This window comes from Astatotilapia calliptera, chromosome 2 (genome assembly GCF_964374335.1).
Source record: "Astatotilapia calliptera chromosome 2, fAstCal68.1, whole genome shotgun sequence".
Lineage (NCBI taxonomy): Eukaryota > Metazoa > Chordata > Actinopteri > Cichliformes > Cichlidae > Astatotilapia > Astatotilapia calliptera.
In genome coordinates this window covers 26,091,979-26,117,139 of record NC_137423.1, presented here as the reverse complement: position 1 = coordinate 26,117,139, position 25,161 = coordinate 26,091,979, and the positions used below count along the sequence as shown (strand labels likewise).

The 25,161-nt window shown below is 40.0% G+C and overlaps 1 protein-coding gene across 5 annotated transcripts in view; it reads left to right on the top strand.

The window, feature by feature from the left end:
* Positions 1–25,161, top strand: part of unc5a (unc-5 netrin receptor A) — a 187,757-nt gene that overhangs the window by 17,691 nt on the left and 144,905 nt on the right. The window contains exon 1 of one of the 5 annotated variants that reach the window (XM_026190068.2): positions 13,789–14,844. The exons of 1 other annotated variant lie outside the window; for it this stretch is intronic. In XM_026190068.2, the coding sequence (XP_026045853.1) occupies positions 14,751–14,844 (94 nt within the window). In that variant the 5' untranslated portion in view covers positions 13,789–14,750. Of the gene's footprint in view, positions 1–13,788; positions 14,845–25,161 lie in introns of those variants that run through there. 3 more of the 5 variants (XM_026190077.2, XM_026190087.2, XM_026190096.2) reach the window with 3 other exon arrangements.

The window sequence follows — 25,161 nt, the reverse complement described above, 5'->3', positions numbered from 1 at the left end:
ACCTGGGATATAAAATGAAGTGTCAGACACCGAGGGCTCACTGTGTCGTCGCTGCCGCCACACATGCATTGTTGATGTTGTTTCCAAAACTATCCTGCTGTGTGTGCAGCACGTCACTCACTTGTCATGACACTTCAGACTCAATATGTAATCAGCTCACCCACAAGGATACTCCTGTCATTTCGCCTTGTCTGACACTCCAACATCTCCATTCAGTGTTTCAGATTTAAGACGCATAACAGGAACGATTAAAACACTGGACACATTAAAAGTTTACAGCCACCCACCTCACACTCAAGCTGCTGCCCTTTCTTCGCTGTTCAATCCGTCAACGTGGCTGGTTAATATAGAAGAAAATCTAATCTGCAGCAGCTCTGTTGCTCAAGCCGTACACTTGCACTCTCTTAAACAAAATGACCACTATGGATGACTTTCCAGTGGCTAACAACAGGAATCTGAATACGAGCGAATATGAATGATACTACCTCTACATTGTTGGGTTTACTGAGAGTTTAACATTTAAAAGTGTAATGTTATTTACCCGTGTTAAAATAAGGGTTTAATTAGAAAGTCTGATTTAGTGCTGCAAAGATAATTACTGTTATTTGGCTTCTAATTTGAATTCAGTCTTACTGGTTTCCTCCATAAAGTTTTAATTATGCCTTACTCTATATCATAGCTAGCACTGACTGCACAGTATATGTCACTAATCCACAGGCAATTCAAAAACGAATATAGTTCATGTTGTGCAGCTCAGTGCTCTGCATATTTTAGTTTTTGATTGACAGACATTAACCACTCGAGAAAGAATGATGTCTTTTTTCTCCAAAACACATTTCCCCATAAAAATCTGAAAAAGTACAATCACTGCAGCTCTCCTCCTCACACAGGACAGGTCACAGCCTTTTAAATGACACTAACTCTTTTATACCACACAGATGATTTACTGCCAGTGGCCACTGACTTTTACACATTTAAGCACATATATTAAAATTTCATGTTTTCAGACTATGTAGCCCTAAGCCTGGGTGTCTCGAACGTCTTCAAGTGTTAAAACAACTCAATCCTTACAGCCTGACTAACAAACTTAAAGTATGCGATAATTTGCTTTCTCTCTGAAAAAAATCCTCGCTACGGTATTTGCAACATACCACTCCGACTAGCACAAGCATCCACTCATTTTATATTTGTGACACCATAACTACACATTATTATAAAAGGATGACACAATGAAAATGTGTTGACATTAATGCGGGACATCTTCAGACCTGCGTGACTCAGAATCACTCCAGTAAATCAGTGATGTGTAGCCTGCACAATAAAGACAGAATCAGCTCTAAAGTTTGTCAGTTGCATTAAACTCTGAACTGTGATTTATGAGATCCAAAGTTAATGCAGGCAACAGGAATACCGCACAGATGGGCTGTAACTTAGACGCTAAGTGGCGTATATTGGCTTTAATAGACTGAAAACTGTCTGTGACTGTAGACTCCTTTGATTTAGATCCTTTTACTGCCCCAGGTCTCACTCAGGTGCTTTGCTCACAGTCAACATTAATAGGATGAATTAGACCTTTATTTCTTATTTTACTGTTTCGGGGTAAAATGCACTGATGCTGAAAATCTATTTTACTTTGTTTATTATCACAAAATCTACATTTTCTTTCTATTTGATCTCTTCTTCTAATCAAATTCAGGTTTGGTTACCCTATTGCAATGGCAAAGTGAACACTGGAACCGATTAAAACACTGCAGTACGTCATCCCTTCCATTTAGCACTAAAAAGCTAAGTTGTAGCTCAAGTAGTTTGATTCTTTACTGCATAATCTGTAAGTCACATTAACAACTGTGAATATGGAAACAGAACTACATTTATCCTGCTAAAATACTCTAGATTTGCATTTCTAGATGGAACAAGATGGATATAGCTCACTTTATGTCCAGCCATGATGACATATTAGTATCACCAAAACAATTACAAATGTATACATATACATATATAATATGAAAATATACATTTTTAAAGAGCCAGACAGGGAGATTCGAAGCCAAATGAGACTCAATTATTCATTAAGAATTAATTATTTTCATTGATGGATAAAAAGAATACAATTAAATGGAACTGGAAATGTATTTGATTGATCTAAAAACGCTCATAGCAGCATTAGCTGGTATTATATTAATATAATAAAAACGTTTTTGCCAATTGGGTATCTATATGTAAATTATATTCCTGCCTCGGTGTGTCACATGCTGGGTTTATTTGTATGGTACTCTGGATTATCCCTGTGCCAAGCGATGATCTCTCTGGGCTTCCAGTATAGGCAGTGTAACCCTTTGGTGTGCAAGAGCTAATGAGCTGTAGATTCATACTACATTTGCAACGTTAGCTCATCGGTATAGTTTGTATGATGCATATTACACTGAAAAAACAGGTAACATAACTGATATAATCGTCTATATACATGTTCCAACAAAATTTTAGCCTAAAGAAATATTTAACAAATCTGTTTTTAGACTTTTGATTAATTTCTGTCATAGTTATTTTGGATGCATGAGATTAAGCGTTTCTACATGGAGAGCTGCTTTGAAAACATGACTCTAAAAATCCTTATTTATCATCACTTTTCATACATTTCTATTTTTCATTATGTTAAAATCCGTAATAAAGTGTAGCATTCACTCATATGAATAAACAATGTTCCTCTAGCCTCGTTTTCGCCGTGTCTCCATGGTGCTGCGCACAGCAGCAACTTTTCATCTGTTTTCTTATTCCTATTATTCATATTCTAACCCAGTGTTTAATTTGTAAATCACAAGGTCCTGGATCATAGCGAGGGTGTAGTTCCAGCGGGTCAGGGAAGTGAAAAAGTCACAGAAGGCATGAAAAAATCCACAGCGCTGGGAGCGCATGAGAGCCCAGTATTGTAATGTGATACATGTAACCACTCCACTGACAGCATGCATACAATCTACGCTGTCCATACAAATCTCAAACCAAATAAGAGAAAAAGCCCTTTTTTTATGGAAAAACTGGAACAAGACAAAGCCTGCTGTCAGAAACAAAATCATCGCAGTGAGCACAGGCACAGTTTACGTGCTAACTGTAAGTTGCCAAAAGGGCCCACAAACACCTGTCTATAACAGGATACTAATTAGACTCACTAGAATATATGAGAGCTCAATTTGTGTTTGTTTCTTTCATTTCTTATTAAGATTCATTCCCATCAGTCTATTCAATCACTGAAACTTCATACAGTTACCAACAGCAGCAGGCTCTATTATTCCTCCCTCGGAAAACAGTTTTAAACGTGCCGCAGACTGAGTGTTATTCTTTTTTCTTACTTTTATACCTAAACTCTTGGGGTCTTAAAGAGCTGTGGCTATAAAACCTAGTGTCGCAGTACACAAGCAGCCTTCTTTTCACTCTTCTGGAGGGGGACGTGAGCACTGACAAAGACACTGACACGGGTATAAAGGCATGGCGCACTTGAAAGGATGGTCTACACAATATTTTGAATTTAATGGGATCGTTAATTAGCTGGCTTCATTTCTTTGCTATTAACGCAAAATACGCACAAAAATAGGTACGAAGAGTAAGTCGTTTTCTAACCTGCACTGGCTCGCATGTAATATAAAATACCACTGTAACTTTTGTCCCGGTGTCTCATCCATGCTCATAAATTCTCCATCCTATAAAGGGGTATGGAGCCGAGGCATGAGGGAGAAAAATGAACTCCATCAGGAAGCTGGATACAGTTTCTCTGACACACACAACCTTGGTCCAGTAAGAATATCTCTGTATCCTGCTGACATGTGATCTTCTGAATCTATTTGGGACAGCTTGTCTGACTGAACTCTAAACAAGTCCTTTCAAGCTGCATCATTTATCAATTTCAAACCTGTTTGTGGGCTGCAGATGATACCCCACAAGCTCAGGAGCTGGCAGACATTTAACGATATGTCACACAGGCACGCTCAGACAGCCTACACTTTAGGCTTTTACTAATCCACTGCTTCAGGTGTTGACAACATAAAATGCTAAAGGCACAGAGCAAAGCTGCTCACATGCTATTGTTACCATGACAGCAATTAATCAACATCTATCAGTGGTGAGCGTTGCCGAATTGTCGTTACCGTTCCTGACTATCGAGCATGTAACCCCACTGACAAAGGCATATGATTTTTTTTCTATTTTTTCGTCTTTTTTTTTTTAAAGCGAAATCTGTCTCTGTTTGTGATGATGGTACAGTACCAGCAAAGCACTTTCTGCTGATAGAGAGGTTCAGCAGATAAATGATGAAAGGGATTTTCAGAGAACCGCTGTTATGGCTCTTTGAACTATTTTTACTGCCTTATTTTCCATGATTGCTGGAAGGTCCAGCTCTTCTAAGACAACCTTTCGGCACAGCTTTACAAAACCTGTGTGGTTTGTTTACATTTCATTGTCAGTGTGTTATGGCGTTGTGATGAAGAGATGAATTTATTGTCTTGTTTGTACCATATTTACTCTGAAACTCTACTGTCAAATGTATACTAAAGTAATGCAGTGAATGTTTGCTTTTAACGCATTCTTTCATTGATTTCCAAAACTTTATCCTCTTGTTTTGGCTTAATAGTTCTAAACTATATTAATTTTTTTCATAAATTAGAATTATATAAAATAAATGACACCTCTTTCTGTATATCAGTGCAATAGAAATTTAAAGTGTTATTTAAACCACTCTTCCTGTCTAAGCAGGCATGTAAAAGAGCAATAATGTTGTCCATTATCTAACTCCTGCTATTGGAAAAGGCTTAACTGCTGAGCTGCCATCTATTACAGTGACATGCACAGGACTCGCGGGTTTTAACACTTGAAGAGACTCGCCCCAAGAGGAGACTTAAGTGTTTCCTTTAATGAATAAGGCCTGTAATACTGATGTCTGTCCACCTGGGTCATGTGATTTAAGCTCTTCAGCCAGGGTCAGTGTTTTCAATTTCCATTAATATTCCACGATAATATATGCATTTTAAGAGTTGTGAGTGCTGTATTCAGTTTATAGTAGCTGTGGGAAACCCATTATCTCAGTTAGACATTTGCCAATGTCAATATTAAGTGGATGTGAGGCATTTTTAAACTTTTGAATCTATGTGATCTGTGCAAGTTGTGGTTTGTACTGATGATGATTGAGTTCTTGGATATACTGTGAATCAAACAACGGAAAAATTATAGTTTTTCCTGACATTTTTTTTTTTCAAAAGATTAAGGACATTGAAAATTAATCGTGTGATTAAAAAATTAAAATTCCTTAATTTTAAAATAACTGAATTTTTGTTCAGTGCATTTACAAGCAGAAAAAAGTGCCTTAAAAGGCCAAACTATCTAGGAATCTGTGATCATGTACATGTCTCTGTATGTGTATATGTGTGCGTGTGCGCACAGCATAAGAAAACATCAGGTGGGCTCTCTGCTTGCCTTCACCGCTGCCCTGTATCAAATTGAAAGCTGCATTTTTGAATTGGCTTCATCAGTAATACAGCCATCTGTCATTCTGGCAGGTACAGTACAGGACGCATGAGCGCAGCACTCAAAAAAGTATCTGTGGCTGTTTTATGAAACCCATCATCCATACATAGTTAATAGCTCCATTAACACAAGCCACACAGGACTCAAATAATCACATGGCTTTGGGAACATACTAAAACATCCTGTTTAATTAAACGCCAGAGCAAAGTTTTGGAAATGGGGACGATTGTGTAAAAAAAAAAAAAAAAAAAAAAAATTTAAAAAATATGATTTTAATTTTTAGTCAAGCTGACTTACAGAAATATAACACTTTTATAAAGTTTAAAACATCTCAGTCAAAATTTAAGTATAGTCCGAATGATTTTGTCAACCTAAGTGAAGTTTATGATATTGCAGTGGCTTTTTCAATTTCCATTTAAGTGTATCTATTATCCTACATTTATCCTACCAGGGTCAATATTGTTAGTACTTGACGCACAATCACTTTGTTTTCAAGCTGGAAACATGACTTCATATTTTCTCAGTGGCGTTTCCTTCACCCAGTGAGGTTATTTGCTGTAAATGTCACCTGGGATGCTGAGTGACAAAATAATGACAGCCTTTTTTGAGGCAGAGCAATTTCCCAGAATTGAATGAGCAGGATGTGTAAGGAGTGAACAATATGTGCGCTCGCCTCCCGATTGGTCTCTGTCAATAGCGTTCTGACATCTCTCCAAGAATGTGTTCAGACAAATAGATCGGACATCTCACAAACAGACGCTGAGAGGCAAAATAAAGATTTAAACGTATACAGGCGTCGTCCACTGGCTCCTGTTTATTTTCTAACTCCCTTCAGATGAATGCAGTCGGAGGCAGAAATGGATCACATTAAGGTGATCTCGGGAATGTTGAACAAGGTTTCCAAGAAATGCCTATGTGCTGGAATATACTCTAATTGCTGCATAAATCTAACCGAGAGCCCGCTTATACCTGCACGTTCAAAAGATATTAGCTAATTAAAATGTCATTGAGCCGACTGGGTTGTGTGACAGAAAGAGATCCATCCATTCCATTAACCCAGTAACTGTATCTATTTGCATGTCAAATGTCAAAGAGAGTATTGAGTTGTGATTTGACAAATGCATGTCTCAATTATTCTTGCTATATGACTTTTACCAGAGTAAAATTATTAGACTGAGCCACTGTAGATCATTGCTCTTTAATTTGAAACTGGATGTTTTACATAAGCCTGCACATGTCTTTGCATCTTTTTAAGTGTTATTTGCACGAGTGGGATCATCAGATCTTGAACAAAAGATATCCTCACTGGATATTTTTGGGAAGGTTGAACATGTACTAATGACAGCAGATGTGTGTGTATATATCTTACATAGAGCTGGGCGATATGAGATTTTTTCATATCACGATATGTTTTTTTCATTTCAGGCGATAACGATATCTATCACGATATAAGCCAAATAACTATATTTGTAAGATTTAAATGTGCCGTTGCTCACAAGTAAAATGTGAAATAATCAGCAGCTTGTTTTTATTTAAATATTTATTTCCCATAATAAGTTCAACAGGGTAGATGTACTTAAGGAACATGAGACTTTTTCAGATAAATAAAGGCAAATATTGCAAACTACACAAAAGGCAGCCGCTAAAGCGTTTAAGTTTCAAAATAGAACAAACGAAACAGACTAAATTGTCAATTCCACTTAGAAACAAAATATTAATTCTAAAAATAAATCTTAGTTTGTTTTACAGAAGAACAGACAAAACTGACTAACTTTTGTCAATATCAAATAAACTGAGAACTAAAAGGAAATTCTCAATCTCTCCTTGTTGTATAGCTTAGCTTTTCAGAATCAGAATCAGAATCAGAATACTTTATTGATCCCTGGGGGAAATTATTTTTTGTTACAGTGCTCCATTTTAAACCAACATTAAGACAAGACAGACAATACGCTAACTAAGAATAGTACAATATATACATATATATACATACATACATACATAAGTCACTTATAAATAAATATTTGGAAAAGAAACAGTTTTCAAACAGTTTTAACAGTTACTTTAGTCTGACAAAAGCCGAATGACGAATCAGCGCTTCCAGTCAGAGACTGAGGCTACGTCCACACGTACACGGGTATTTTTGAAAACGGAGATTTTCCGTTTTCGTTTTAAAAAATAATCCGTCCACACATAAAGGCAGAAATGAAGGAAAACGCTGCTATGAACATGCCAAAGCAGCAGGTGGCGCTAGATTCCTAACCGTGCAGAAATGTTGGCCAATCAGAAGTCTAGAAGCCTCGGTGGGAAAAAGTAAACAAAGCTGGGGCATAGAAGCAGAACAGAGTCGTATGTGTGGAGGGACAGTAACTGTGTGTATATGTAAGCATTTAAACACTGCAGAGAGTAGAATTAACAGTAACAGTATTGTAGAAATTCATTTCACCGAAACAATAACGTGGCGCACAGTGTGACGCATGCACCAGTTTATTGTATTTCCAGACTTGCTTTCGGCACAATTTACAGTGCACGCTACTCTGTTTTTGTCAGACTTGAAATAGCCGAAATACCTTCACACTACGGAACTTCTTTGGCTCTTCCGTTCGACAATCTCTCCGGCATTGGAACCATCATCTGTTTTCTCTTCGGTCACGCTCGGTTGATTTTTCTAGTCGGCACACTCATTTCCTCCATTACGCGCTGGCTCCATTACCCGCTGGCTGTTTCCCAAACAAACACACGTGCGGCTTGGCACTTGTGCTGTACGTAACAAGTCACGCGACGTGACGCTGCGGCTGTGATTGGTTCGGCTCTGCGCTGCTTAATTTGGATTGGCTGACCTTTTTTTTTTTTTTTAAGAGGACAAGAGCGGCGAGGTCTATCGCGATAGCTTAATTTCTCTATCGAGTAAAAGTTATATCGTGATATATATCGTTATCGTTCTATCGCCCAGCTCTAATCTTACATGTTAATTAAGTGGTTCACTGAAAATTATTTTATAACTGTAACACCCTGAGAAAGCAATTCAAGTTTCAGATGTAAAAGTAAAAGGCTTCTGATAGTGTTGATATATTTTTATATCGCATCCGTGCTTTAAAGCTGCAGCTGGTTATGTGCTTTTTAGCGATTTATGTAAAACCGTGATCTTTGAAAGATAGCAGTAAAAGACGTGGACAAAAGAAATATTTAACTTCCACTGCAAGCTGATTAACTCTGTTGTCCTCTGATTGAACCTTTCAAGCTGTTGCTTCTGTTTCTCAGAATTCAATATTTGGAGATGTACATTTCTGTGTCTGGAAATCACAATGGTTATTTATTTATTTGCTATTTCTGATCTTTCATTTACCAAATGATTGGTGAGACTCTGCACAATAACAGACAGTAACTGTTAATGATGTCCACTGCTGAATGGTAAAATGGTAAATGGCCTGCATTTGTATAGCGCTTTTCTAGTCCATAGGACCCCAAAGCGCTTTACACTACATTCAGTCATTCACCCATTCACACACACATTCACACACTGGCGATGGCAAGCTACATTGTAGCCACAGCTGCCCTGGGGCGCACTGACAGAGGCGAGGCTGCCGGACACAGGCGCCACCGGGCCCTCTGACCACCACCAGTAGGCAAACACGGGGTTAGTATCTTGCCCAAGGATATTTGGCATGCAGCCAGGATGCAGCCTGGGATCGAACCACCGACCTTCTGATTAGCGGCTGACCTGCTCTGCCACCTGAGCTACAGCCACCCCCTGAAGTTCAAACCAAGCATCAGACTGGGAAAGAAAGACTTGCTGGGTTGTGCATTTTGATCTACTGGGATTTTCCTGCACATCCATCTCCAGAGTTTACAGAGAATAGTATCCACTGAGCAGCAGTTCTCTAGGCAAAAATGCTTTGTTGACGCCAGAGGTCAGAGGAGAATGATTACATATCAGCGTTGAGCTAATAGGAAACTCAAATAACCACTCGCTATAACCAAGGTATGCAGATGAGCATCTCTGAATGCACAAGTGAAACCTTGAAGCAGCTAGGCTACAGCAGCAGAAGACCACACCGGTTGCCGTTCTTATCATGCTCATTGACGTGGGCTCACCAAATCACACATTAGAATAATGGGAAAATGAATAACGTGAAAACAGTGACCCATCCTATCTTGTCTCAGCAGTTCAGGCAGCTTGTGGTGGTGTAATGGTGTGGGAGATATTTTCTTGGCCCCTTAGAGCCAACTGAGAATTAATTAAACACCTCAACCCACCTGAATATTATTTCTGACCTCGTCCATCATTTTAAGACCACACTGCACCCATCTTCTGAAGGTTGCTCCCAGCATGTCACAAAATCATCTCAAATTGGCTTCTTGAACATGAGGGTTAGTTAGAGTTAGCTGTACTGAAATAGCCTCTACAGTCTGCAGATCTCACCTTTTGGATGTTGTAGAATGGAAGATAACATCATGGAAAATATGCAATAACTGTGTGATGCCATCATGTCAATATGGATCAAAATCTCTGAGTTGAATCTGTGTCACAAATAATTAAGGCAGCTCTGAAGGCAAAACGGATGCCAACCTAACAACTGCAAGGTGTGCCTAACAAAGTGTCCGGTGAGTGCTTGCTGTGGAGTGAATTGTACATTTGCTTTTAATAATACAGCTTCTAAAACAGCAGTATTATTAAAATGAGATTGTCAATGTTTTTTGTACTTGCTGCCACGGTTACCGTTACTATTAACAGCACCACTCTTTGAAATTTACACTAACAAAAAAATAATAATTAAATTAGATCCACAATTTTTTACCCTAATATGTTTTCAGGTTACATTTTCTTAGTCTTGAGACCAGTCACATTGAAAGGAAGTGTGGCTGGTCTGTGTGTTATTCCCACATTACGCTGTCACACTCAGCTGTGTTAGGCAAGGTTCTCCTATCAGAGTCTCAGAGCAGCTTTCCAAAGGACTGACACAAAAGCAGGGAGTCATAAAACATTCAACATCATTCAAAGTCTCCTCTCCCATGCACGCTTAGACATTGTGACAACAAGAGTGTCGGTCCAGGAAGCACACTTCAGGAAATCTTTTTTTTTTCCTTTGCTTTTTTGAGAATAATGAAATGTAGATGGGTGGAAAAAAAAACTTGTGGGAAAAAACGTTCCGTCTGACACTTTTTACTGTCACCCATTGTCTGCTGAAGTCGTTCCAGTAAAGCTGTAATCTCATACTTTGTCAAGCGTAAAGAATTTTGTATTGGTATAAACTATTTTAAGTGGAAAGAATGAACGCACATCCTGTTTTTGGGCGTTGTTGGGCAAATCGCGTTCATTCGGACGTGATTAGATACCGTAGGCTTTGTTAACATTTGCAATCAGCTCCTTATACAGATGCATCTTTCAGAATGAAAGTCTGCCCCCTGAAGTGTGTCACTGTCGGTGTTAATTTCTCTTCTTTATTTTATTTTGCATGAGGTTTTTAAAATGTAAGTGTGCCTTTTTTCCCTCTTTTTCACCTATGAGAGCACACAGCTGCGAGGCAACTCTGCGAAAAAAAGAAACCCACAAAAATAGGTTACCATGTGTTGAACTGTTTAAGCTCTGAGCAGTGGGTTTGATGAATTACAAGTCAGTTAGCCCATTTTGCTGACAGAATGCAAATTTATTTATGACCCTGAGACTGAAAGAAAATGAAATCATCATATATTTCCAAACGCTCGTGCACTGTTTTAGATTAGGCAGAATCTATTTGGGATGGAAACACATTCAATGAATAAATTCTCTTTTGGAACAACTCTACGGTCAAAATTGCCGGGCTTTCTCTTAACAATCGAGTCCTTCCACTTACAAAGTGTGCGGGGAATCTCCATGACAGATAATCTTAATTTGAGGCACATATCTCGATTCCTCCGAGTCGGGAGAGGTGTACTTTGAATCAAAAACACAAAATCAACTTTAATTTTTGGAGTGTCTGCGTTTGATTTATAGTCATGGAATAAAATGTGGCCCATTTCATATGATTTGGTGGTTATCCCATTTTACATTTTCATCAAATCATATTCTCGGGCCATATCTGTAAAATTGAGAAATCATCAGAGCTGAAGTGGTGGGATATTGGAAGTTCAGCTTCATCAGCAGTCTGTGCTGCTGAAATGAGAGACCTTCAGTGGGCTCCTTCATCCCACCCCCACACCGCTCTCCCTTCACTTCACTTTCTTCCCTTCTGTTTTTTAAACTCCCCATTTCTCGCTCTCATTTGGTTTTGCTCCTCACTCAACTGCACAAGATGTGGTGAGATCACACGGAGGCTATTTTATCTCCACTTGTGTGAAATAATTTAATTAAACAAAGTCACAGCTATGCCTAGCATATCCAGATCATAACATTTTTACTAGTGTATTGAGAGCTGCAGTAGATACAGTAATAAGGAGTCGTGTTTCTAATGCAGCAGCGATGATGGCTTTTAGAGAACTCGTAGATAACCTGCGCTTTAACGTCTTTAATGTGAACCCTAAGTATAGCCGCATTCACTGTGATTTCATTAAGGTCGGGGGAGTTGGTCATTTATTTATTATAGTGAATATTTTAAAAAAGAAGAAAGAAAAACACTCGAGATGTTATGATGTGAAGGCCTTACATGTTGTTCCGACACTACTAGGTCTTATTTGGCTCCAAATTAATTTCCCTAACCCCATATCAATAATATTTAATTAAAGTGATACACTATTGATCACCATACAGTCATTTTTGCATGGTAATGAATGGTTAAAGTGCTGTGGCATGCAAATATGAACCCCAGTTTAATTCTCATTGGACTGCATCCTTATAAGTGGTTTGCAATGTAATATGCAATCCACTGATGGCTTATTAAGATCTTTACAGTCATTTAATCTGAGACTGTGGTCAATTATATCTCTCTAGAGTAGCATTGCAGTTTAATTTGATATAAACAAAACAACAGGCTGTGAAGCTGTGGTCATGATGGAAGCTGATACACCCTCCCTCACTCTCCACAAGTCGGTGCTGAAAGGGAGACTGGGTCCTGCGTTGCATCCTCCTCCCGGGACTTCCTGCGTTGTTTGCAAACAATAAATAATATTAATTTCACACTGGACACCTTCTTCGGATCAATATTTATTGACTTGGTGATTCCGTCTTAATAGGGTGCATATCCTGGGGAGTGTAATTGTGCAATTTTAGGGAAGGATGCCCAACAGTTTATTAATCTGTAAACAGCAGCACGTCACGCCCAAGTTTCCTTATTTCTTATCAAGCCATCAAAAGCTAGTTGCTCTGAAGCAGTCGAGGTGATACAAAAGAAACGATGGCTCCGTCTTGGTTTTCCAATTGACTGCAGGAGAACAAGCTGCATCGAGTCTGGGGATATTCTAAGTCAAGCCAGTGGTGGAGAGAAAATTAATTACAACACCACAGATCGATGAACAACTGAATGTGTCAACTCTCCAAAGAGCTGTGATTGCTCATTGTAGTCTGATCGAGGGAGCAAAAGAGAGAGACGCTGGATCCAGAAGACTGTGGAAGAGGTTATGACCTGCCTTGACTCGGCAAGCTGCTCACCACGGCAAGAAAACACACTAATAATTCGTTTAAGCACATGTAGCAAGCCCTGCTTCTTTTTAAGAAAATAATATGACCGACTGTGCATTTATATACAGTGACTGGAAGAGGCAGTCTCCAGCTTGCAGCGTCTGATAGGACTCAGAGCAGATTAGCAGAATGAGAAAGTTCATTACGAACAACCTCACAAGTAACCAAAGCTGAGTCATTCCCCTTCCATTCAGCTGCTGTACATCTGCCTTCCCTGGCCCGCCACATTCACGCTGCCTGTCAGCAGTGGATAGTGAACCATAGGGCCTTTCTTTATTTCAGCATATGCGTGCATGTGTCTGTGCTTTGTTCTGCCATTCCGACTGTGACTCTGACCTTTAGCGAGAGATGCTGGATAGAGAGAAGGTCTTAATGAGTTTGCATAATAGCTGAGCTATCTAAGAAATCATCCATCTGCATGAGCCCCATAATTAGCTGGTAAGACAGTGGTCCAAGTCCTGTGCTTTCACTTATCATTCTGCTGACTAGTATGTGGGAGTGGAGAAATGGATAAACAAAGATACGATCCCCACCACCACTTCCATCACCACCCCCTCCCCTTCTGAAGTGTATTAATAATCTGCTGTCGATTTTTGGCAGCGTTGTAAAAGGCACGGCTGAAGAGTCTGATAATCACTCCACTGACACCCCCAGAAAATGAGGAAAAGCTATCTGGAACATAAGTCACATCCTGGTGTGAGTTTGCTGACAGGTGTACGCTCTCACGGGAGTGCTAATCCTCGTGCTTCTTCGCCCATGTTTGTCCATCACTGATGCACACGCAGACGCACACGGACAATCCAGAGGCATATGTAACTGAACCTCAACGACATGCAGATGTGATTTGTGTGAATCTGTATGCAAAGCACTCATGTGATTCCTATCCTGCATAGCTGAATGTCATATCCATCATTTTCATGTAAGGCAGAAGATGTGAAAAAAAAGAAGAAAAAAAAAAACAAATTGCGTGGATGTGAATGAAATCATTTCCATTTTTATGCGCATTTTCCCAGCGCGTGGTTAGTTTTGCGTATTATAAGATATGTATTGTTTGTCTAAGAGAAAGCAGTAGGGCGCGCTCAGGGCGCTCCGATCCCAGCGTGCAGGCAAAATCCGTTCCTGGTTTTGCGCCTCCGTCCATCGCAGCTTATACCTTCCCCTGACTCTAAGCACTTCAGCATTGCTGTGCAAGCAGATGTTCTTTCTCCGATGCCAGTTCTCTCCCTTTTCGCATTTGGAGAAGGTATTCTTTCGCGCGAAGGCAGCAAAGTGAGAAGAAAGAAAGCAAAGAAACACCCTCCTCGGCTCCGAGACAGAGGGAGAGTTGTGAACGGATAGCTGCTTTTGGAGAAATACAGTAGACTACAGTAAGACCCGCGGAGGCGAGAGCGAGGCAGCAGTTTATTTACCACACCTGTGATGCGTTGTTCTGAGCAACGAAGACGCACGACCGGGATACTGATGGCCACGCTACGGCAGGAGGATATGTGCTGAGGAAAGGACTTGGGCGTGAGGGGAAAAAACAGAACAGGCGTGAAGTGCTACAGAGGACACTCTCCGGACCTTTAAAAAGCCCAGTGTGCCCGTGTTTCGTCTCTGCTCTCTGCCTTTTTGTAAAACTTAGGTGATAGAAAAAAAAACCCCCACGAAGATGCCCTTACTTCTGGGCCCCTTTGTCCGCTGTAGGCTCAGCGCCACGCTCCTTGCGCTCTGGCTCGTCCTCTCTGGCTTCACCTGCACTGGTGGTGAGTTGGGCTGCAATTAAACTGTTTCGGCTTTTTATTATTTGTATTTTATTTGATTTATTTTACTGGTAAACAGTTTGTGTGTTGGGAAAACCTAGAAGGCTTGCACGTGACAAGTTGTTTGCTGGTGTTTTTGTCGAAATTCCGGTGCGCACGTTGTTGGCGGTCGTTATTATTCCCTAATTTGCTAGCACCAGCACTCGTCAATTAGCCTACACCTTCAAGGTTACGGGGGGGTTCAGACGTGACTACCAAGGTTAAAACTTACAGACAAATGCCAAATAACCTCGTCCAGCTTTCTTCTTCTTCTTCTTCTTTTTAAAATTCGAAGCAGCAACGAGAAGTTTATGGCACGCGTTTTTATTCCTGCTGTCGTGTAACTTGGGGCTTACACCTGCCCGAGAGAGGGGGAAATCAGAACTATAATAAAAAAAGATGATTGGGGCAGACACGGGGCCCGCGGACAATAAAAGCTCGTGCCCAGTAACGTCGCGCTCCTTTCCTCCTGCCACATAAACAACCTTCAGTAACGCCACCCTCGTGATTGTCTTATTAAATCTCCGAGCTCTGTGTGTGTGTGTGTGGAGGACACCGTAGTGTAGTCACAGCCTCTCCGGCTGGCTGCAGACAGCATCGTTCAACTCCACGTTTCTCTCCGGCCAGGAGTCATTCCTGCTGCATTTGCAGTATGCTGACAGCTTTACTGAGTTGGTAGACGACCTACTCGCACTGATGAGTTAGATTTTATGGTGTAGCTTGGCCAGACGTTCCCCGATTGCATGCAAATGCACTAAACAATCATCAACAAGATAGGTGGACTAAAGCACCGAGGATGGAAGTTTCTCACAGCAGCAAAATCCTTTTTCGAAAAATGAGCTATAAGATACTCTTACTCTTTTAATATTGATTTTTTTTTTAAAGGAAAAATGTTCTCATGATCACAACCAGCTGTGCAAATGCCTCTTTCAGTTTTGGACAAATCCAACTCAACCGAGTGCTGTTCACTGACCCCTAATATTCACCATGGTGCACAATCAAACCAGCCATCTAACGTCCACATTAGTTATTCAGCCAATGCAGTCAATTTCACTGTTGCTCATAACGCATTATTTCACAGTTCAGCACTTGGACTGTTTAAAGCACTTTATTTAAACATTCCCTCTGATGCTAAATATCACCCTGACTGTGCCACACAGCTGGAAGCTGCTGGTGAGTATCCAAAACCCAAGAGTTTCCGCACACCATTTGCCTCGCGCTCGTATCCAAACTGTTAACCTTGCTTTGGACGGAAGGCAAAACATGTTAAAGTTGCTGTATTTGTGTCTTGTGCTTCAGGACACCGAGATGATGAATTCAGCGGGCTTTTTTTTTCCTCCCTTGCATTAATTAGGGTATAATTATGAATATATTAGGATTAAATAAACAGTCATGCTCGAGGGACCTCCATATATCAAGCTAAGTAAGTAGCAGTGTGCTGGCATTTACAAGTCAGTTTGTGATTCATGTTGGAAGTGATGTGTTTTGATGGGGTTCCTGGGTTCTATATGGGTGGCGTGGTGGTTCAGCGGCTTAGCGCCATTGCCTTGCAGTAAACTGTTTTGGTGTGGAGGTTACGTGTTCCTGCCGTGTTCATTTGGTTTCCTGTGCGTGCCCTGGTTTCCTCCCACAATCCAAAGACCGGCGGTTGTAGGTCGATTTTCAAGACTCTGAATTCCCAAAGGTGTTTGCAGTTTCTTTGTTCGCTCGGTGATGGACTGGAGCTCTAACCAGGGTGTTTCCCTGCCTGTCACTCACTGCTTTCTGGATAAGGCTCACAGCTTTCTCATGACCCCTGAAGAGAATATATTATGTATAGAGGGAGATGGATGTGGGGTTAATTGTGAAATTTCTTCTCACTTCCCCGTTCTTCTGTCTTTCTTTTATATCACATTTCCTTCCAGACCGCTCCTCTCCATGTTTCAGTCTTGTCACTACATCAGGTCAGTACAGGCAGCCCTCCAGGCACCTATCACAGCTTAGTGGCCACTTTTTTTTTTCTTTTTTTTTAAGGCTAAAGTGAGATCCAGAAATGAATCGGAAGGTAATTTGGAAGCCAATTCTTTCGACATCAGGACTGGGACAGACTCGGCCGAGTTCAGTCGAGCTGTCCTCTGTAGCGAGGCAAAGAGCTGACTAGGCATTCGTCAGTATCAAAGCCGGCTTGTCTTTTTTGCAGGGAAACATAACTCACTCAGTAATAAAGGTAGGCCTGTCAATCTAAGTTTGAGCTAGCTGAGCACTTTCCCTTTCACTGTGTTGTGAGTGATCTGACGGGCCGGACAGAGGGGGTAGGTACGCTTTCAGCCTCAGGAACAAAGAACCGTTCTGATTTGCCAGTTTGTGTGTGTGTATGTGTGTGCGTGTGTGTGCACAGCACTTGATGTTTTCAGTATGCAAGGTGCATGTGTGTTGTTTTTGTGTATGTGGGAGGGTGTTTCCACAAGGATTTGCATACATGCATTTCTGCTGTGTGTGTGTGTGTGTGTGTGTGTGTGTGTGTGTCTAAGGTGGATGCCTGCAGATTAGTCCAATTCCTGTTCCTTCTGTGTTTTACCCTGTATTCAAACTTTGGTCTGTTGCCTGTTATTAATGTCCTGTTAGTTCCTGCATGCAGCAGGAATCAGAATTATTTGTTTGTTTTTCATCTGCCCAGTGAGAACGTTGCCAAGCGATAGTTGTCTGGTTCAGCGAGGGAGCATGGGATTTGGTATCAAGCACCTTCCTAGTTGTGCGAACAGTCACCTCAGAGCAATTTCCACGGGGTGTAAACCTTGTGCTGATGCAAGGGGATGGCCATTAAACGACAACAACCACAAGTCTGTTGCATAATACAGCAATTTGTGAGTCCCCGTTTCTTAGTACAGTATTGTAAGGGATTCTCTTGCCAGATGTCTCTCATCATTCTAATGTGAATCATCCCAGAGTTGTCTTTCTCACAGCCAGTTTTGTCTCTCCTCATTGACTCACTAAAGAATGCGATAAGGAGAGCGAAAGCAGAAATTAACATAATTTATTGGGGGAAATTGCCTTCTGGTCAGAGGAATTTAAAACCACTTCGTTTTTGTCCCGTAGCTAATGCATGGCAAATGATCGCCATGTATTTGCAGGGATGTGGTCTTTTACGGGGAAGCGATAATTTACAACCAGAAAGAGTTTTCGTTCCCTGCAGTCGTGGGAGATGAATACAAATGACACAGACAAAGGGGGGAGACTTGAACAGTGGTGGGAGGGAAATTTTTGTTTAAAATTATTTTCTCAACTGCTGATACACGGTAAATTAGCATGATGTACAGATGCAGAACATATCAAGCGAGGAGGCAATTACACCAAGGGAACGGTAAGGAATTAAAACGAATTCTCTCTTGAGGAGTACACATGCGTGCGATGAATTTAGCTCGCAAAATTTGAATTGGATGATATCAAAATGACGGAGCAAGCTGGATTGCTTGTTTCCGAGAACGAGCGGATCAAATGTATTGCATTATTATTCACTTTTAATCATTTGTTTGCACGGCAGAAACGGATGAAATGAGTTAATCCCTTTCCTGTCCAAGTCTCGCAAAAGTCATTTTCTCAGTTTGAGTTACCGTGATTAATGAAGGCTGAGATAATAGTTCAGAATGAATGAATAAAAGGTAAACAGTGCACGTCAACAAGGGTCAGCTTTGAACAGCGGAGGAGCACGCTCCATTTGGTGACAAATTCCCAAGCGCCTTATCTTTCAACAGGCTGTGTCCCTACACTTATCATTTGCAAATGGCTATCTTGAGGAGTAAAGGAAGGACACATGGAGGATGAACCTGACAGAGGGGGAGGAGTTTGGGTTTATTTTCTGCAGTCTGTGCAGAGGCCCAGTGAAGGCACTACATCTCTGTCAAACTCTGCCCTTTTGTTTCAATTACCCCATTTCTATGATTCAGGTGTATGTGAGAGCACTTAGGGGTTGAAGTTGGGCTTTTTCCCTCCTTGAAATTTAGCACGCCATAGTTAGTATCTGTGGTTTTCTATCTAGGTAGCATAAAACTGACCTTTCACCCCTGATGTGGGATGAGATTACCCTGTGTCCTCAATGGAAACCTGGACAATAATTCACAGAAGGTCACAGCATCTGACAGTGTACTGTATCAGCAGTTTGTAGAGTGCGCTCAGTTTCTACTGTTGTTTCTCCTGCTAATTGTCCTGTAACAACAGTCTGTGGGGGCAGAAATTGCCTCTTTATTAAGAACCAGCCAACGTTTTGGCAGATTTGATAACCCCTTGTTATGTTTTATTGCTAGAAGAATTTGTGGTAATTTCTGTGGGAAGAAAATCATGGTGGTCGAAATCTGTGGGCTACATCTGCCAGTCATCAGTTAATTTCCTGTGGTTACCACTCCCATATCCTTTAACATCAGATTCTAAGTTTGCACCCATCAGTTTTGTGGTGTTTTGCCAGTGTCAACGTTTGAGCACCGCCTCTGAGGTCGGTGGAAATGAGGAAAGGAGTGCAGCTGGTGCTGTGCTGGTGGAAAAGGTTAAGAGGCTGTTAAGTTGAATCCCTGGACGTTCTAATCAAATGTTATTTTCCCTGGAACTTTTGTCTCTCACTTCCTGCATCATGAGGGGGAAGGAGATGTAACACAGAGCTTTAACCTTTGATGCTGATCTGTTCTCTTGCTGTTTATAAAAAATAAAATAAAAATAAATGTGAAGACCCGTGAATATTTATATCCCAGAAATTATTCACAGTACGACATTTTTAGTGCTGCCAGTGTATTCTGTAGTTGCATTCTCCAGTTTCTTGACCATGACTTTGGTGACTTTTATTTAACCAGACTACAGATGGGGCCATCCAGAGCTGTGCACCCTTACTGCAAATCTGCAGTAAGAAAAATTAAATGTGAGTAGAACATGAGTACCACTGAGGCTCTTCTATCCACACTGATTTGACTGACCCCCGTTTAGGCATCGTCAGAGGCAGCTGTGTCCCAGTCAGTAGCACAGAGGAGCTCTGAGCAGAGCTGTTGGACAATCTTCGCCGGGCTGATTTACAGCAGGAATTTACAGTAATAGTAAAATTCAGAAAAATGGTTTTCATGTAGCCTCAGCGTGAGGAAATCAAATAGTTTTTATGTATTTATAGTAACACTAGGAGGCTTGATCATCACGGATACCATTAATAATCGGAGAACAACAACAGATTTGTGTGATTTTTAAACAGCTGTCTGTGGAGAATACACTTCATTACTATTAGCGGGAAAATAAATGTAGGGGTACCAACATGACGTCTCGGAGTCTGTGTGGGCGGGTGTGAGTGATACATGGGAAAAACCCATCTGAAAACACTCTCTTTGGGGATTGGCCTTGAGATGCAATCTTGTGTGATAAGGCTTTCCTGTATTTGTTTTTACTATACATGATGTACTGTCTGGTTGCTAACACTGCACAGTGAGAATAGCAGTGTGTTAGGAGACGTTTTCAGGTCTTTCCTGTTCTCCGGGTGATCAATACTCTTCTCCAAATGGTTAATTGGCCATCAGTCACTGTCAGAGGAAGTGCGTAGAAACCCAGAGGTGTCTTGGTGCAGCTCATAATAAGAGCCTGTCCAGTCCTCTGGGTCCTCTCTTGGCCTTTACTTCAGGCCAGGTGGTGGCTGGGGAAAGCAGATCTGAATGCAATATGGAGAGCTGTAGATTAATAGTTTCTTACTAAGGCCACCAGGGAGCGATGTGAAAGCCACTTCCACTTCATCACACAGTTGACTGGATGGAAAGAGTGTAAAGCTTGCAGTAGGAAAGGAAGCTTAAAGCAGTGTGAAGGTCATTTGACGTGGTCACACGTTGAAAAGGTTTGACCAGATTTAATCAAATTTATTGTGTAAATGTTTCATTTTTTTCAAATTCTCTTGTCTGTGTGGCAGGTACAGTCGTATGCACGTTTGTGGCAACCCAGGGAAATTACATGTTTCGGTGTTTGTTGTTGGGTTTTTTGGTTTGTTTTGAACGGAACTAAAGGAAATCTGTGCTGCAACAGTGTAATAAATGATTAGCACTTTGCACTTCTTCAAATGCTGCTGTTTTTATTTAATGAACTAAAAAAAAATAATTGGGTTTGGGTAGCCTTGTACCTGTGAAGTCACAGAATGTCATTAAGCTTTTTAAGTCTTAAAGGCTTTAATTGACTCAGTAGGACTCATTAGAAATAATAGCTGATGGTAACATTGAGCAATGACAGGTTCCTCCAAGCAAATGCTGTGCATCTAAAAGCTACTAAAGGTTTAGAGGGGGGGAGTGTTATTTGGTCCAAAAACAGCATCTATTAAAAAAAACTTTCAAGTAAAACTGAACCTTTGCAGGAAAGGCCTCCAACCATATTATAATATTTGTCAGTTTTTCATACAATCTGACACGACCCATGTGTTACTGAAATAATGTTAAAGAGTGTTTGTGTCTTGTGCAGTTGCATTATTAAAAAAAAGAATTTAAGTAGTTAATTTACTACTTGCTTTCCAAAGGAACATTTCTTCTTAAGTTCAATTAAAATGTACCAATTTTACTTTTTGTTTAGTTGGTTTAAAAATGAATTTACTCAAAAGATTATGAAAAGCTGAGTTTTGTGGTTTGTTTTTGGGTTTTTTTTTTGTTTTTTTCTTAGTTAGGAGAACTTGAAGATGTTGTATTGTCAGAAGGCAAAGGTCCACGTTTTGGCATGTTCCCCATGCCCCATTGCTCTTTACACTAGACAGCAACTAGAACACAGCTGTAATTAAGATTTGAATATCAGCTCTGAACATGAACATTATCTTGAAGTGATTAATTCATTGCCACAGGAGTGTAGTAATGGTGGCCTTTATTTGTAGCTAAAACTTAACACTATTCTCTGCTAAAAAGAACAGAAATCTCAGCATAAGCAAGTTCATTTCAGCACTAGTATAAATTAAGCTGCACTGTTTAATCTGAGTAATGACATTGTTTGCATTTCCAAGGTGCCTTGTTAGGGCCCAGAAAAAATATCTGTTTGGGGTTAAAATGGCTCCTTTTTTTTCTGTCTTTTAAAAAATGTTTTCACATATTAAATAGCTCAATTTTCTATGTAATCACGGTGAGGAATTCCTATACATTTATTCACATTGCTGCTAGAGGCCACATTTTTAAAAAATGTAACTGCTTGCACAAATGCCAATAGGGCTGTTCTTTTTTTTTTTTTTTTTTTTTTTTTTTTTTTTTGCTGAAAGGCAGTCTAGCACAAGCAGAAAAGGCTCCTATGGAAAAGCATACTTACAACCTTATGACTAAAGGCAGAATGTTAAGTATACAAAGTAACATATGGAAAAGCCAGCGTTGTTTTAGAAACATGTTCTGCGAACAGATGGAGTTGAAATGGAGATCTTTGGCCACAGTTACCAAAGGTACGTTTAAAGAACAAAGGAGCAGTAATTGATGAGAACAACATTAACGACAGAATGTACATTTTCTGCGTTTGTGTTGTGTGGCTGTCAGATACTGCATGGAGGGAAGAATGTATTCAACTAAACATCAGAATATTCTGCATGTACAATGTAGTTGACTTACCCAATTCTCAATACTCAATTTGTTACCAAAACTAAATACTGATATATTTAAGCATAAACTACTTTATCAAAAAGTAAAGCAGACTGTTTATTTAAAATGTTAACATTATATTGGCAGGAAACGGGGTGAAATGTTACGGTTGTTGCCGAGTAGCCTGCTAATCTTATGCTAACGTTATTACTTAGCATAAAGTTAGCTACAGTACGTTAGCTTAAACATTTATGTAAATCCCGCTATTGTAAAGTGTAGCTATGTCTTAAAAAATGGTAATGTGTATTAATGTTAGACAAGGTCAATAATTTGATGTTTTGCGTGTTAAACTGAAACTTACTAAACTTGAATTCTTCAAACAGATCTCAATGCCACTCTTTTAGGTGCTTTGCTAAATTAGAAGCATTTCCTTCCTTGTTCTGCAAAGTTTGATAGTATTTTTTTACATATTGTGTTTTGTAAAATTAGTCGTCACCCCTTGGTCACTCGCCAAGTCGTGATAACTGCAAACTGCTTCAATACCCAACCCTTACTACCTTATCAATGAGTTGGGGCGGAGTTATCATGGAGGTAAGCACCAGTTGCCATATTTCATTTGCTGTGCTTGTGGGGATTCTTCAGTATGTAAGGATAAACTATAATACTTTATTGTTTTCAGAATTTTGGTATCAAAAGGGTATCACAAGAATTGGATGTAGTGAGATCCCAAGATGCGAGAAACTTCTATAGTCAAGAAGCAGAAACTAAAACTAGGCTGGCTTCTATAAGAGGAAATAACTTAAAAGCCGTTTTTAAAATTCACCATAAACTATATTTAAAAAAAAAAACAAACCCAAACTGAAGCTTTTGGAATAGTTCTCACAGTCCCCAAGCCTGAACAGGAGAGATTAAAAAAACACTACCGTATGTGCATGTAAGGCAGCCAAAAATCTTTCTGATATTTATTTTAATAAGCTCTGGCTTATTATGGCGTCTGAAGTTTCACATATGCTACATTTGCTCTTTAATGTCTTGTGTTAAAAGCTGCCATTTTCACTTAAATTATTATTGAAAAAAACAAATAAATTATAAGATTTTAAATTCCACAGGAAATTATGTATATATTTTTTCGTGTCTGTTCCATTGCTATTTGTGAATTTTCAGCAGCTTCCTCTTAATTATACAAGATAACACTTTAAGCTCACTTCACACCTACAGCCAAATGTATGGCTCATTGTTATGCTTTCCCCTATTTAGCATGGCATGTAAAAGACATAATTAGAAATCACCTAAGGCTACCCAGACAGCCCTGCTGGCGCTTGATTGACAAGGGTATCTGAGGGAGGTCTGGCTCAGCCTGAGCCAGAATTTGTCATCTTGAAGTGATTTTGTTGACAAGACAGGAGGCACAGTGACCTTTCCTAATTATATGTATGTGTCCAGGCACCAATGCCTCAGGCAAGCAATTCAACTGAGTCAACAGTGCGCTGACTTTGGGCACACATTCAGGCCCAGACAGCATGTTGTGTAGTAAGGTTACGCTTTACTGGACTTAGCAGTAAACTTGTTAATAATTCAGCATTGATATGACATTACAAATGTCACTTGTGTCATTTTCTGGGGGTTCTTACATTGCTTATAGAAACGTAAAGAAACAAACACAAGGATAAGGTCAGATCCCCTCATTTTTGTTGCCTTCCCCCTTACACTTGTACCTGAAAAATCATTCTGATGTTACTCTTTGCAAGTTGAGCCCCACAAAACATGAACCATTTATTATCCACCCTAAAAGCGTAGCAGCGAGCGAACAACCTCTCTGATCTATGTAGGTCCCCCTATTTTTTTTCTTTTTCTTTTTTCCAAACAAACCATTTCCCGATGTGAAATGAGGTCTGAACATTACAGATTCAAAGCTTAAAGCTAAGCAGCAGATTTTCTTGGCAAGGCCATCAGGAACGCTAGGCTCACGGAAAACACATTCAACTCCTCACTCCAATAGAATTAATCATAACAACACAGCTTCCATTGAGGCTAGATCCTTCCTTTTTACGGCACGTATTGCACTTGATTACGGCTTCTGTGGATTAAAATGTCCGCTGACAAGGCATTCACGTCGAATCAAAGTGTGGTTTTTGTTTTTTGTTTTTTTTTCCACACCTGGAGTTTCTTGTCACTGACACTTGAATTTCAAAAACTGAATACAGAGCAGCTCTCCTCCGGCATTGTTGTTAATTGCCTACTGCTTTCCAGTCTTGTGTGTCAGGCAGAGTGGATGCTGAAGGTTTAGTAGTGTTACTCAAGTAGGCTCTTATAATGTAAAGTAGTCATTTAGGGTAGGCCTGACATTAATGCAGTGCTGCATGGTGTTATGGTAAAACATGTCGGACTGAGAACTTTAGAGAAAAAATTTTATTTTAAGAATATTGGGTCACTTCATCAATTAAGTATCTTGTAATGAATTGGAGCACTCTGTGGTCATCACCTACTGGTGCCATTAAAATAAGAGATTAATGGATGATCAGTCAATGGTTTTTCTGTTCAGTGGAGTCCCGTGTAAAGCAGCTTTTTATATTAAAAGCTTACACGGTACAAACCCTTGTAATCATGTGAAGTTCTTGTCTCCTTATGGCGTTTGGTTGGCTACATTTGCTCAATTATTGGGCTACTGTAAGCACTATTTACTTTATCATTACGTGCCCGTATTGGATTTTCTCAGCTACAAGTTGGCAGGCAATTAGATCCAATATCTCTTGGAACG